A 13,854-nucleotide genomic window follows, 5' to 3' on the forward strand; every position below is an offset into this window, starting at 1 on the left:
AAATTGCCTCCATTGGACTGACCTGTGGCCATGTCTGTGGGGCTTCTTGATTGTTGACATTGGAGGACCCAGCCCACTGTGGGTGGTGCCACCCCCTGCAGGTGGTCCTGTGTTGCATATAAAAGCAGGTTGAGCGCAGACTGGGGGAGTAAACCAGTAAGCTGCATGCCTCCATGGTTTGTGCTCCAGGTTCCTGCTTTGGGCTCCTTGATGAACTGTGACCCAGGAAATATAAGCCAAATAAACCCTTTCCTCCCCAAGTTGGCATTGGTCAGAGCGTTTTGTCACAGCAATTGAAGGCAGACTAGAGTAAGCTAAAGTGTGTGGCTGTATGGTTTCCCTTTCAGGAAGAGTTGGATGCGATTTGGGGAATTCTTTGCCAAGCATTCTCCCTTCAATTTTATTCCTTAGTATTGATCACCAGAGATGTTTCTGCTGTTTCCTGGTTAACTTTTTCATTTCCAGTGCAGTGTAATCTCTCCTACATACATGGCCAACACACGCTTGAACTGAATGGACTTTGGAGTCATGTAGTATCCTCTGTGTCAGATGTTGCCAATGGACACTTCAACATTGGTTAGTAAGAGCACCAAAGTTAGTACTGTGCTTAGTTCTAGGGAACATTTGTTTTGGCTGAGTTTTGCCCGTTTACTTAAATTTAGGTCATAAAAGTAGTTATAACTTAAAAACTACCTCTCTGTTATTTATCTCAGCCTTAAGTAAATTTTTGGAAGGAAATGCATTTCTCTAGCTGTCTGTTACAATTATAGTTCTAATGTAAAAAGAAGCTACTTAAAAACAAACCATTAAGATTTTGTTATAAATTGGAGAAATAGGGTCAAGGGACAGAGCTCAGAGTGCTTGCTTGGCATTCAGGAATTCCTGTTTTCAGTTCCTAGCATGGCACAGACTAGGTGTGGTGGTACATGCCCTCATTCCCAGCACTTTGAAAATGAGGGCTGGAGGATGAGTTCATGGTCATCCTTGGCTACATACTGAGTTTGAGGCTGGCCTAGATTAAGAAAATATTGAAGAAATTCACTTTAGCATCTGTAGCATGTATTTTCAGTTAATGCTTATAAGACTGGCTACAAATCATGCTGTTTTCCAGAAGCTAAAATAAAAACAATGCCGCTTTGAAGTTTAGGACGCATTAAGAAAATGTCTATTTGTAACAGCCAGGGTGAGTCAGTTCTACGGACAACTGACCTGTCACAAAGATGGTCCTCTTTGGAGGTCTCAGCCTTTAGCACATAAGGTAGTTGCTGGGCACAGACCCCTTCACCCAGCATAGCCTTTACCTCCTCAGCATCAGGCAAGCAATCCTGAGAAGTCCTTTATTCTAAAAGAACCAGAAATGAGACTCCCTGGATGGTGGGTAATCTCAGTATATTAAGTAGATTGTAGTTCAAGTTCTCACCTCTATCCTTTGTCGACCAACTGACCCTGGGTAAGCTATTAGCCCTTTAGTTCAGCTTTTAGCCCCTGGGGATCAATGCACTCAAAGTTTCAAGAGTGACATTAGCAACAAACACGTGGAACACTGTCATCACCACACAGGAAGCCCCTCCCTGAGGGGACAGTATTCCCTAGACAGTTTGAAAGGACATAGGCTTGACCATAAAGTGGTGTTTAGATGGTCAACAGCAACAGCCTTTACTTCACTGAAGTCCAGTATGACCTCAGAGTTACCCACTAGAATAGGGAGAAGGGAAATTCGTATAAAGTTCCTTGAATGACATAGTTCCCCTGGGAAGCCAGTGATCATAGTACTCAATATTGTTAAGGAAAATGGGCTAACAGCTAGGAATCAGCTAGTTGTAAAGTGGAGGCTCTTCTGATTAAGTCTCCTCCACTTGACCAAGCCATGATCAGGCAGATTCTGCTTAGCCATGGTCTAGACATAGGTTTTCAGGGTCTGATGCTCAGATTAGACCTGTAACCTCTTTGGTGCTTAAAAATGCAAGTTTAAAAGCCTTATTCTCAGTTTCCCAAGTCAAACTATTAATGGGGGAAGTAACTTTTGGAGGGTACTGCTGGATTTGAACCCAGGCCCTCACCCACACTATGCAGGTGTTCCTTCACTGAGGTACATTTCTGGCATTTAAGACAGGGCCTCTCATAGGTCAGGATGACTTTGAATTTTGATCCTATTTTGGAGTCTTATGTGCAGTGATTACAGGTATAGACTGGCTTTCCAGTGATTCTTTTAAACCAGCCCTCTTGTGATCCTAATGCCCACTGAAGTTTAAGACCCAGCAGTCTTGGAGATTCACAGCTAGCTGTAGACTTTTTACCCTTTTTGACTCTTCTTTTGCTAGAGTTTTGCTCTATTGATCTCTGGTTAAGCTTATAAAACTATTAAGTCTGAGATAATATGTATCCATAAGTCAACATCAGAGTTATACTCTATGAAACATTGCTCCACTCAGACAAGCTAGTGACATTCTTTGCTCAGGTGAGATGCCTCCCTAAGATGAACAATGAGGCGCCCATAGCAGTTAAAGAATTTAGAATCAGATGAGCTTTCAGATGAAGAGCTTGTCCCATGCTGGGAGTATCAGTTTTATTCATAGTTGATTTGGGCAATTCATCTCCATTTCCTGAGAGCCACGAAGGATATAAATAAGCCTCCAACGATGATCATGGTGCCAGAAAGTCCTGCCACCCACAGAGCAGGAGAGCCCATTGGAGGACCTGCAGAATGCAAAGGTAGACTAGTGCAAGATGAACCCAACAGGCTGCTCTGCATCCTGACAGAAGCAGGCAGTCTTTATGGGAAGATACCAATTTCTTTTGAAGGGAACATACATTGACCAGCAAGAAAAAGGAGTAGGGTAAGAAAGTTGCATTGGAATGGAGAAGTGATGATGTCTTAGTATGTAGCCCAAACTGGCCTTGAACTAGCAATCCTCCTGCCTCATCACAGGCATGTACCAGCATTTCTAGCTAGGAAGTAGCTTTGGTGGTTAAGTAGCTACTTAGGCATCTTCCCACTCACCTGAGTCATTACGAAATACGTCTGATGGGTCCTTAGTGGCTTGGAGGAGGATCATGGGGCCCTTGCTAGAAACACTGGTGGTACCGTTCTCAAAATGCAGCTCAGGTTTTCTTCCTGGAGAGATGAGGGTTTGTAATTTGTTCACAGGGAGCAGGAGTAAGGTGCTAAACTAAGAACCAAGTCCCTTAATGCATAGAGCTCTATTAAACGCCTCGTAAAAACCTATTAGTGCAATACAAATTTGAGCGAGTCTGAGGTTTTCTGTTTAACTGTATGAAACTGTTAAACTTCAGTTTCACAAGGATTCAGATGTAGATATGTCGGAGATGATCTCAGCTACCATCCTTTCTTAGAAGGGACCGTCTTGACAATTGCATTCAATGACCTTACATCACAGAGAAGGTTCTGTTCAAGCAGGAAGAATACAGCCATTTTCATCCTATGTGTCAGTTAACAGGGTCCTGAAATGGCAAATCTAATGTTTTGGAAGCGGGATAGTAGACATAATTGGAGTTGGTATTGTGTCTTTCGCAGTGACTGCCATCAAGTTACTATCAGTATTTACGTTCTCATAGGAAACATTTAAGGTTTTAGGAATCATGAATTCAATTCATGAACAAACAGGTGGGAGTGGACCAGGTAGAAACAAACATTTATATGGATCGACACCCCCTCCCCCATTGAAGTTCTGGACCTGACAAGCTCCAGAACATAGGATGCCTAAAGTCTTATTCCACCTGTATACCTTCAGGGCACGTTGCAGATCTGCCTTTAGTTGGGTAGAGACATCTACCTTAGAGAACAAGCCAGATGTGAGGTTGAGCCAGGTGTGGGTCATAGACTGATTTGGCTACTGGTTTAATCCAAGATTGTACAGTTCGAATTATCTGACTATAGTTTATGAGACTGATGTGCTACCGACTGCACTGAGGCATCTAAGCATTTATTGTTTAAAAGATCAGAGATTCTGAAAATTAGCTGGCTCTGTCCTCATGCGTTGGTACTTAGAGAAGACTTAATAAAATTCAGGGAGTTTCAGTCACTTGGCTGAGGCTAAGATGGTTAACAGTGGGACTCAGGATTCAACTAGGTCTGTGCTATACACAGGTCAGGTACTCACGTCTGGCAGGACAGGTTACTGTGCAGAAAGGGGTCCCATCCAGCTGGCAGACAGATGCGCTGCAGTGCAGATATACCTGGGCAATGGGTCAAGGTCACATTGTAGAACCACCATGTCGGACATCTCCCAACCCCACCTCATCTCCCCAGGAAGAAGGCAAGAATGTGATGAGATCATCTTTATGAGCCCAAGTTAACCATCCGGTCACTCCAAAAGAACCAGAGTTCAGAGACCTATCATGTCATTGGTGTCCAGGGAGCTCCTAAGCAGTACCAGTTAGTTCAAAGGGCCATTTAGCTGAGAAAAAAATGATAGGATGTTGGGACAGTCCTACGCTGAGGGTATTTAGAAATCTTGCAAGTGCTCAGGAGGAGACATCATACCTGTCCACTGAGAGTCTGCTCCGCTCTTGTGAGGTCCATGAAGCCAAAGGTGGAGATTTTGAGGCGCTGGTGATGAGACGGAAACAGCCGGCTGGAGGCCTTCTGTACAGGGATCTGTTGGGTTTGGTAGTTATCACCAGCAAATGGGCATCTAAGCCAAGAGACACAGTGGTCAGGGTGGGCTTATTTGAGGGACCCAGGCAGATCCCTGGAGGAACCACATACCCCTTCACCAGGATGGGCCATTGTGGTTGATGGAGGGGATTGGGGCTGGGTGTGGCCCAACACTGCTGTAGCAGCAGCCCTAGGGCAGGGTCTGTTCTGCGGAGGACGGAGACCTCCACATAAATGGGGTCCCGCAGTATCTTCACCAGTGGGTAGTCACCAGCAGCATAGTAAGAGCTGTAGTTTTCATCTGTACAAAGGCAAAGGAGGCCAAGTGGGGCTGGGGAAAATGGCTCCGATGGTCGAGGGTCTTTGGGGTAAACAAGAGACCTGAGCTTGATCCCCAGAAGTCACTTGGAAAGGCTGGGCCTGGAGCCCTGTGCTTGTCTCCTAGTGCTGGGGAGGCAGAGACAGGCACACTCCAAGCCAATGAGAAACAACGCTGTCTTAAACAAGGTGAGAAATGACACCCAAGTCTACCCTTTGACCTCCACACGTGTATGTAACTGACAGTTAAAGTAATACAAGCAGAAGTAGTATCCTGTATGTACTAGGGACGGCCGCAGTCTGCATACCTACATGACTTATACATGTATCATGTTACTGAGTTAGGGTACTGTCACAGGACTTACTTCAGGCCAGATGTGCTGACCAAGGAGGACTTACCCTTGGCAATGTGAAGTTCCAGAGACAGGGGTCCAGGCTGGGGCTTAGGAACTGGTGGAGGGAGAGTCAGAACTTGCATGTTCACTGGGGATGTGTTGCTGAGCACAGAGTAGCTGCAGCGGACTTGGAGCCTGCAGGAGAACAAGATTTTAGCAACAGGGCCACACCAGTCACAGCTTCCATTTGTACACCTCGGGAGCAAGCGCTAGGTGTCACACAAGTTTGTAGACGTGACAGCTGTGGGTCCTTTCTGTGGAGTTACTTTCACTTGTAGGTCACTATGTGAAGAAGCCCATAGGAGCTAGAGAAAACCTAGCTAAGAAGCATGAGACAGGTGACCACTAAGAGGACGCGGCTAGGGAACATATTGCAGGGGAGGGAAGGATGAACATAACTGTCCGACATCTCTGTGGAGCAGACAAGCACAAGCCCAGTGAGGCAGGCTGAGGTCAAGTTTGTGGTGGCAACACAGGCCAACTTTAGCAGTGGTCAACACTGTTGGCAGTCCCAGACAGCCGTCAGATTTGTCTCTTGTGAGCAGCATTCTTCTGTGGGCTCAGTTTACCCTAGGAGTCCTGCTTTATGGAGAAAGGCGGCTTCTGAATCTTAGGGGCAAAGTTCACAGATAACGCTACCTGAAGGTGCTGTCACGGGTTATAGAGCCACGGCCCCATGTTCGCATCTCTCTCATGGCTACCAGCTCGTTCTCATACACTGCCTGGTCTCCAGTGATCTGTATGGATGGTAAAGTGGCCTGTCACTCATCTGTTCACTGGATGCTGCGCCCAGCTTGCCTTGGCCTGGCTCAGTTCCTACACCCCTTATTGCATTCCCTGTGTCCTAAGCAGAGGTGGGAGTTCCCAGCAGTGAATAATCTGGAAAAGTGTGGCTTTGACTTACTGCAAAAGCAAGGACTAGGGAGACACTTTGAGAACTCAGATGAAGTACTCAGTACCCCAATCCCAGCCAGCAGCCCCCTGATGGCTACCCAGAGCCCAGTAGTATAAGGAGCCTGTTCCTCATCTTCCTTCTCTAGAGTGGTAAGATGCTGCTGGATCACTTCAATGTCTGTTAGTTGAATCCAAGAGAGGTGTCCACTCTCAGCGAGGGACTCCTCTGCCTAGAGGCTGTCCTAAACGCCAGGTGGTGGTCAGGACTATCCTCACGACCATGTTATTCAACGTCTCCTGTCTTGATCCCCAGGACATTACTCCCCTTGGCCCAAACCAGAATTGAATCCCCAAGACAGCTCTTCTCACCCGCCTTGTGGTCCCACAGGAAGAAAACGGGAATTGGAACAGGACAGAGGTGGGCGTCACCATCACAGGATCACACCCACTGTCATTCCCAAAGACCAAGCGCAGTGACTCCAAGCGCAGAGGTGGGGAGGTCACGTTCCTCGATACAGCGATGGAGAAGTGGCCTTCTCTGGTGCAATGAGAGGTCACTGGAATATCAGTGGGGTGAGGTCAGGTCATCCTGATGGAGCCGGATGGATCCAAGTCTGATGACTTAGTTCCCACTGAAGGGAGACTCCCCTAGATGACCTGGAGACAGGCTCAACTGGTTGCAGCTAAATCAGGCTCCCAATGGACACCTGTACTCAAGTGTGCCCTCCTCATGAGGCAACCTGACTTCAGCTGTGTTTTTAATTAATACACATAGGAGCACCTGCCTTGTTTTACTTCTTAGAACTCAGATCTCATTGACTGCTTAATGTAGGAGAAAAACTTAAGACCTGTGGAAAAATAGTTGTTTGGGAACAATGTTCTCTCAACAGACTCATTACCAGTCAACCCAGTGGTTGTTCTTTGGAAAAATGAGGAAATTTGTCAATTAGCATGTATCTGCCACCTTGAGTTAATTTCCTGAGGGCCCTGTAGGTTGTTTAATGTTTGGGTTCTGGGATAATACACAGCGAAAAGCTGTAGAACATTCTAGTTCTGAGGCATCATCACATCAGCCTGCAGTTGCTTTTTATCATTTGCTGACTGATCAAAGCTGCCCAACTCTGGCTTCACTAGGAGTCACTGGCACTTTTTTCTCAGATGATTTGAGACAGACACGCACCTGTGTTTCCATAGTAACAGGATCCCATCCCTTCCTCCAAGTTGTAGCAGCAGCCAAGGTCCTCACAGTCTCCTTGTGAGATGGGAGAGGGGGCACATGACAGCCTGTCCCTCGGTGGCACCGAGTCACACAGGTCAGCATGCTGAGTACCTAGAGCCAAGTGTGGGGAGACAGGGTGGCTGTCCAGTGCATCATCTTGTCACAAAGCTTCAGTCTTGAACTCCTGAGCATACAGAGCTTCGGCAGGCCTGTTGGTACTACATGCTGTAGGTTAAAGCTCAGAGACAAGGCTAATGTTAAGTCACCTTCTAAGGGACTCCTGACATGAGTCCCTTCTGAGGGATCCTGTGTAGGAGCTACTCACATGACAACCTTATACTCTTTAGGGGACTTTTCAAGCTTTGGTATGAACACAAGATACCACAGGAACTTCTTTTAACCCAAGACTCCTGCATTAGGTCTGAGCGTACAGGCCGTGACCCGTTTGCTCTGCCTCACCTGCTACATTTGGAGCAGCCAGGTACTCAGAGGGGAGAATTTAAGTTTGAATCTGTTCTGACCCTGAGGTGAGGCTGCAGGGTCTCCAGGTAAGTGGTCAAGTGGCCCCAGGCAGAGACAGCCTCTCTGAAAATTTATTGCTACCTTGAGTTTCTGTGCTTCCCAAGGGTGAGAGACTCCCAATTCCCATCCAATTCTGATTTGAATTCTAACTCTCCAATTCACGGGTGAGGCTGCTTAGACAGGCTCATGGCCAGGAGATTGTGATAGAACCCACAGACTAGCTCAGGATCGGGTGTTAAGGTGCCAAGTTGTAACCACACACAGCCTCAGCCGAATCACCCTGTCAGTTACCCTAAGAGCTGCCAAGGGAGTAGAGGTGAAAGTTCTTACCTGGAAGATCCACAGGACACTTGAGCAGTCTCTTCTTCGTCCCCACCGCAGGCCCAGCCACATCCTCCCCTTCCACTCCGACCACCATGATGTAGTAGAAGCCCTGTGGAGACAGGCACTGGGAATGAGCTGGGCTTGTAGGAGGGGCTTCGGTCCCCCTGACAGCTGGTGTCTACTCACCCACTGAGTGGCATAGCAGCTGTTGTAGGTAGCTTCCAACACCACGGTGCTGCCAGGGCCGTCCGTCAACCAGGTGCCACAGCCAGTGTCATTCTGTAGCCTGTGTGGCAGGCTTTGGTTATCTGGGGGGAAGGGATGCAAAAAGGTTTGCCATCTTGATGACGGGTGCTGGAAAGAGACAACTATCACACCCCCCCACCCCCGCCACTCTAAGAAGTGCTGTCATTAAGAATACAACACCCAGGGCTGGAGAGATGCTCAGCGGTTAAGAGCTCTGGCTTTGATTCCCAGGACCCACAGGGTAGCTAACAACCATCTGTAACTCCAGTTTCGGAGAATTTGACACCCTCTTCTGACGTCCACCACCGGTGCATGACAATGTGCACTTACATACGTGCAAGTAATGCACTCATACACAGAGAGAGACAGAACAAAGCCAGCTGGCCTTAGAAGTTCAACTTTCAGCCATTCATCCTGTGAACAGGGCTGTGGAGTTCACTGATGAAGAAAGGCATAAGCACAGCAAGTTGCAGGGCAGGTAGCTTTGGCCAACATGGGACTTATGGCTGGCTGAGTCCAACTTACCCCAGGCTATTAGCACAGGAGGAGCCTCTGCCTCCTGGCTCAGGTTCACTGTGAACTGGAAACTCCTGTGCCCACAGAGGAGCGTGCCTGGCACCTCCGTCACATTCTGGCTACTTGGAGGAGGAGAGAAGGAGAAGCACAGCAGGATGCCGGGCAGAAGCCACAGAGCTCTCCTGGGAGCCCGGCTGCCCATCTCTGCTGGTTCAAGAGCTGGTATCCGCGAGTTAGGTGATCTCTTTTAAATCCAAGAGGAAGGCCTGGCTTGAGGCGAGCTTGTTTACAACCTGCAGGTGGAGTGCCTTTGAGAGGGGCAATTTCCACCTTCTTCCACCTGGGGTGCAAGCTACAACTGCATCCCATTAACCATTACAGTCCGGGAGCTCTTCAAGCCAGGGAAGATGACATTCTTTCAGTCCACGCAGGGTTCTCGGGCTAGCTCCTTCCAGCTCTTCTTTTACCAACTTGTCTTCAGAAAAGACCCTTTTTAGAACTGCATACTCAGGTGAGGATTCTAGTTGTGCTGGTGGTCGGCTGTGTCAGGAACTAGATAAGCTACTATCCCTCAGAATTGGGGAAGGGCACCTCCTGGCAGCCTTGCTCTTGATGCGTTGGGGGCTTCTATGTCAAGTATATGGCACAGTGCTTGGCCAAGCAGGGAGCACTTAGTCAAGGTTGTTGAGTGAGGGTTGCCTTCTTTGAAGACCCTTGTTCTAAGCCTTCATGGGAAATCACTAGGCAATTGGAGTCTGGCTCACAATTCCAGGATCATTTCCAACTGATTCCTGAGTAAAGTTGATTTAGAACCTTTCCCTGCTCTTCAGAGAGTGGCACCTTGGTTCTCTTTTGACATGTTCGAAAGCCATTGTGAACCAAAGTTCCCAGGGGGAAGAACACCTGTGTCAAAGAATCTATAAGGTCAACGGAGCAGTAAGAACACGGCAATTGTGAAAGTCTAGGCTGTTGCAGATCCAGAGCCAAAGGATCTTGTGCTCTCTGATATCACATCGCCCACCTCTGTCTGAGCTAGCATCCTTGTGAGCTATCAGGCAAAGTCTTTTGGAATGTATTAAAATAGACCACTGCTTTCCAGCAGCTTTAAAAGGTCTGAAACCCACCACAAAGCTGTGCTATGACCCACTGGTTTGCTGTTTCTATGACTGTCCCTCAAGGGTCAGCTTCAGCAGATTTCGCATGCTTGAGGGGTAGGTGATTGTCTGATAGTCAAAGGAGCTCAAGTGTCTCTCATTCAACCATTTCACTTCCTACCAGGGCTTCGGCATAGGATCATGGTGGCCATCTGCAGTATAGCCTCAGCTTGTGGGATCGTGTCCTCTGTGAGGACCTGTGTAAACTTCATGCAGTTTAAAAATCATAAAAGTGGGGCTGGGGCTAGCTCAGTTGGTAGAGTGCTTGCCTAACAGGCACAGGGCCCTGGGTTTGATTGCTTGTACTACCGAAACTGGAGCGTCCTGCATGTCTGTAATCCCAGCACTCAGGAAGTAGAAGCCAGAGTGCAGGGTCCTCCTCGTGTGTCAAGTTGAAGGCTAGCCTAGGCTATGTGAAAACACCCCTTAGTTGCTGAGGAATGCTAGAGGATTGCGTGAGCCCACCTGTAATTAGCGGAAAGAAGTGAGACGGCTGTTCTCATCGTGGTGCAGGACCCTGTCACTCCTAAGAGGGCAAACATTGTACTGGAAACATGTCTGTGAGTGTTCTTTGTAACAAGCAGGATGAAGTGTCATCCAGAGTCAATTGCGGGTGGCAGGTTCAGCCACTGGCCTCTTCCAAGGCCTCGCCCTCTGTGCAGGCTCACAAGTCCAGCTGCCGTGCGCTCCCGTGCTGGGTGCAGCTTTCCTTCGGCTCTGGTTTTGTCTGGTCTTGCTTCATCTCTTCCTCTTGCAGTGGCCACCTGGAGAGGGAATCCTCCTCTGCTTCAGCCAGGAGGCCAGCTGCTTACCTCTTTGTTTCTAAAGGAATGTCAAGATATGTTGTAAGACACAAGACCCCCATTCTGCAATGGCAAATTCAAGAGACTAGGGAAAGTGAAATGTATTTTTTAATATCATACTGCAGAAAGAGATGCCAGCACAGAAAGGGGCGGAAATGATTTGCTTGTTGGTTTGGCTTTTGAAAGTTCCTGATAAGGAGAAATTCCTGCCCCCTTTTCCTATGGGTTAGTACTTCTGAGAGTTGAACTCTTCTCTCTCCTCTAGCATAGACCCCCTTCCCAATTCTCATCCTATTGGTTCAGGAAGCAAAACACTGCCTAATTAGTATTCTGGGACTTGGGATTGCCCCAGCACCAAATCCTTATAAGTGAGGGCATATCCTAATGTAACCACAGGGACCAGGAATATGGAAGGGAACCAGGGAGGTAAAGGGAAAGACGGAACCTAGGAGAAAGATGTTACTAAGGGAGAAATATGTAAAATATGTAAAAAGGGGGTAGCTAACAGACTGCTTTTAACTTTCTAAATCTCAAGAGTTCTAAGACAAACTGATTCCAGCCACAGCCACAGGCTGGGGGACAGGGTGCATAATACCTCTTGCTTCCCTGTGACTGTTCTATTTATAATTTTTTATGTGTGTGAATATGTTGCCTGCTTGTATGTAAGAGCACCCATGTCATGCAGTGCCCATGGAGATCAGAAGAGGGAGTTGAATCCCCTGGAACTGGAGTTAGGGATGGTTGCTAACTACCATGTGGGTGTTAAAAACTGAACCCAGGTCCTCTGCAAGGGCAGCCAGTGCTCTTAACCAGGAGTCATCTCTCCAGCTCTCTGACTCTTTGATGAGCCCTGAACATACTGAAAATGGACCACAGTATCTTTTTTTTTGGGGGGGTCTCCCTGTAGCCCCAGCTGGCCTGGATTCCCTATGGAGACCAGGATGGCCTCGAACTCACAGAGATCTGCCTGCCTTTACCTCCCGAGTGAGTGCTGGGATTAAAGGCGTGCACCACCACGCCTGGCCCTAGTTTCTATTTCTAACATATATTCATCACGTTCTCTTGCTTTCTCACATACATACCTATGAACACACACGTACATACACTCTCAATAGAAGAGATTAAGAAATAAGTTGCTAAAGAAAGGAGCTAACATTCAGGACTTTGGGGTGAGGATTTATTGCTAGGGTGGTTGCAACACATGCCCCATCTGTAATTATGCTCATCTACTTAAGGATCGATCCTGCCCCTCAGAATGGGTGGACATGCTAATTTGCAGGTAACAGTAAGTTCTGAGGACTGTAAACTAGTTGGCTCTCCTAACATCGCTGTGTTGTCCTAAAAGCACACAATGGCCATGGCTTCTAATTCCAACTTTTCAAACACTAAGAGGATGGGCAATGCTCGAGATTTCAGGCAATGCACAGGACGGCTTCTGTAGACACGGTGAGTGGGCAGTCAGCCTGGCGCCTGCTCACTTACTATTTCTGCAAGCCTGTGGTAAATTCCTCCTCCGCTCAAGTGCAAGACACGAGGGCAGATGCAGCAAGGTTGATAACCAGAAGATTGGCAGCTGGGTAGGCCTGTGATTGATAAGCACGACTGCACCCTGGATAGGCCTTGCAAATTGTAGGTGACAACAGATGATTTCATTCCCCAAAGAATTAGGAACCCTATTCAAAATACCATGAAGCAGATTTCTCCATGGAATTGTGGGTTGAGATGAGAGCCCATTGCCCCAAGTACAAAGGCTGCTCAATCCGAAAGAAGGCAACATAGACCCATGTTATTTAATATGCCAAATGACAAGGGCGTGTCTCTGTATGTGTGCCTGTGATACATTTTGAAAGTTACTCCTACATTGGCTTGATAAGGCTTCCCTAACTAGGACGACTCCTAGGGTACTCAGGACAACAGTTTATTCTGTAGTGGTAGAGAACAGGCCCTAGAGCTCAGGTTCTGCCGGGCCCCGCCCCCACTGAACTTGCAGGTGGAGATTGCTTCCTCTCTTCCAGCTGCTTCCTGTGACGAGCAGCCCTTGGCAGTCGTTCCTAGTAGACATACTGCCCCAGTCCTCTGTCTCACATGCCACACTACTCACATGTCTTTATATGACATCCTCCATCTGCACCTGTCTGGCTCCAAATGGCTTTTTTTTTTTAATGCGAACACTGGTTATATTAGATTAAAGCCTATCATAATGACTTCATTTTTTTGTTTGATAACTTATTGTTATGGACCCCGGGAATACTGAGGAAAGACCACCAGACTCAGTTCAGATCGGCATAAAAGACTTTATTCACGCTAGCTTGCACTGCAGTCACAGCATCAGATTAGAGTGCTGCAGTGGGGAGAGGGAGGGAAAGGGGACATTTTAAAGCTAAAAACCGCAAAAAGGAATGTTGACAAGGTGGTCCCCGAATAACAGGGTAGAGGGTGATCTCAGGCTACATGTCAAGGTGCTCTAACATAGCAAAATAAGCAAGTTACAGAAGCCAGAATCAGCAGTTAGTCATCTCATAATAATTTTGTTTTCTATGTCTAGAGAGCAAGTGACCACGGCAGCATTCTCCTGGGAGGTAAAGGGAGAAAGGAGTCAGGGTTTCTGAAAACAATCCTTGAGCTAGAAATACACTATGGCTAAGCTTCTAAGATGGCCACTTTATCCAAAATGGGGTCAGTTTGGACAGTTCATTATAAATACCCTATTTCCAGATAAGGTTGTGTTTGGGGGAGCAGGGATCTAGGACTTCAGTGCATCTTCATGGAGGCGTGAAGAGTCAGTTCAGTCTACAACATCAGCCATGCTAATCTTTGGATGGATTTTTTTCATCAGCCAAGCTAA

General features: G+C 47.4%; 1 protein-coding gene across 1 annotated transcript; it reads right to left on the reverse strand.

The window, feature by feature from the left end:
* Window positions 1-2,590: 2,590 nt before the first annotated feature.
* On the reverse strand, window positions 2,591-9,254 carry Zp4 (zona pellucida glycoprotein 4). The gene is made up of 12 exons (XM_008841355.1): window positions 9,062-9,254; window positions 8,477-8,598; window positions 8,297-8,399; window positions 7,406-7,555; window positions 6,595-6,782; window positions 5,971-6,068; window positions 5,336-5,466; window positions 4,730-4,919; window positions 4,505-4,655; window positions 4,122-4,197; window positions 3,002-3,115; window positions 2,591-2,697 (listed from the first exon to the last, which is right to left on the reverse strand). Exons 1-12 carry the CDS (start codon window positions 9,252-9,254, stop codon window positions 2,591-2,593), a joined length of 1,623 nt encoding a protein of 540 aa, XP_008839577.1.
* Between the last annotated feature and the right edge of the window lie 4,600 nt (window positions 9,255-13,854).

This window comes from Nannospalax galili, unplaced genomic scaffold (assembly GCF_000622305.1).
Source record: "Nannospalax galili isolate Female #2095 unplaced genomic scaffold, S.galili_v1.0 scaffold399, whole genome shotgun sequence".
Taxonomy (NCBI): Eukaryota; Metazoa; Chordata; class Mammalia; order Rodentia; family Spalacidae; genus Nannospalax; species Nannospalax galili.

What these genes read in the sequence shown, in the direction of transcription:
- Zp4 (XM_008841355.1), bottom strand. Translation starts at nt 9,254, where the DNA reads ATGGGCAGCCGGGCTCCCAGGAGAGCTCTGTGGCTTCTGCCCGGCATC. An exon ending in GTGTCCTGTGGATCTTCCAG is followed by an intron (nt 7,556 to 8,296) that starts GTAAGAACTTTC and finishes ACTTGGCTCTAG; the next exon opens with GTACTCAGCATGCTGACCTG. An exon ending in AGTAACCTGTCCTGCCAGAC is followed by an intron (nt 3,116 to 4,121) that starts GTGAGTACCTGA and finishes TCATCTCTCCAG; the next exon opens with GAAGAAAACCTGAGCTGCAT.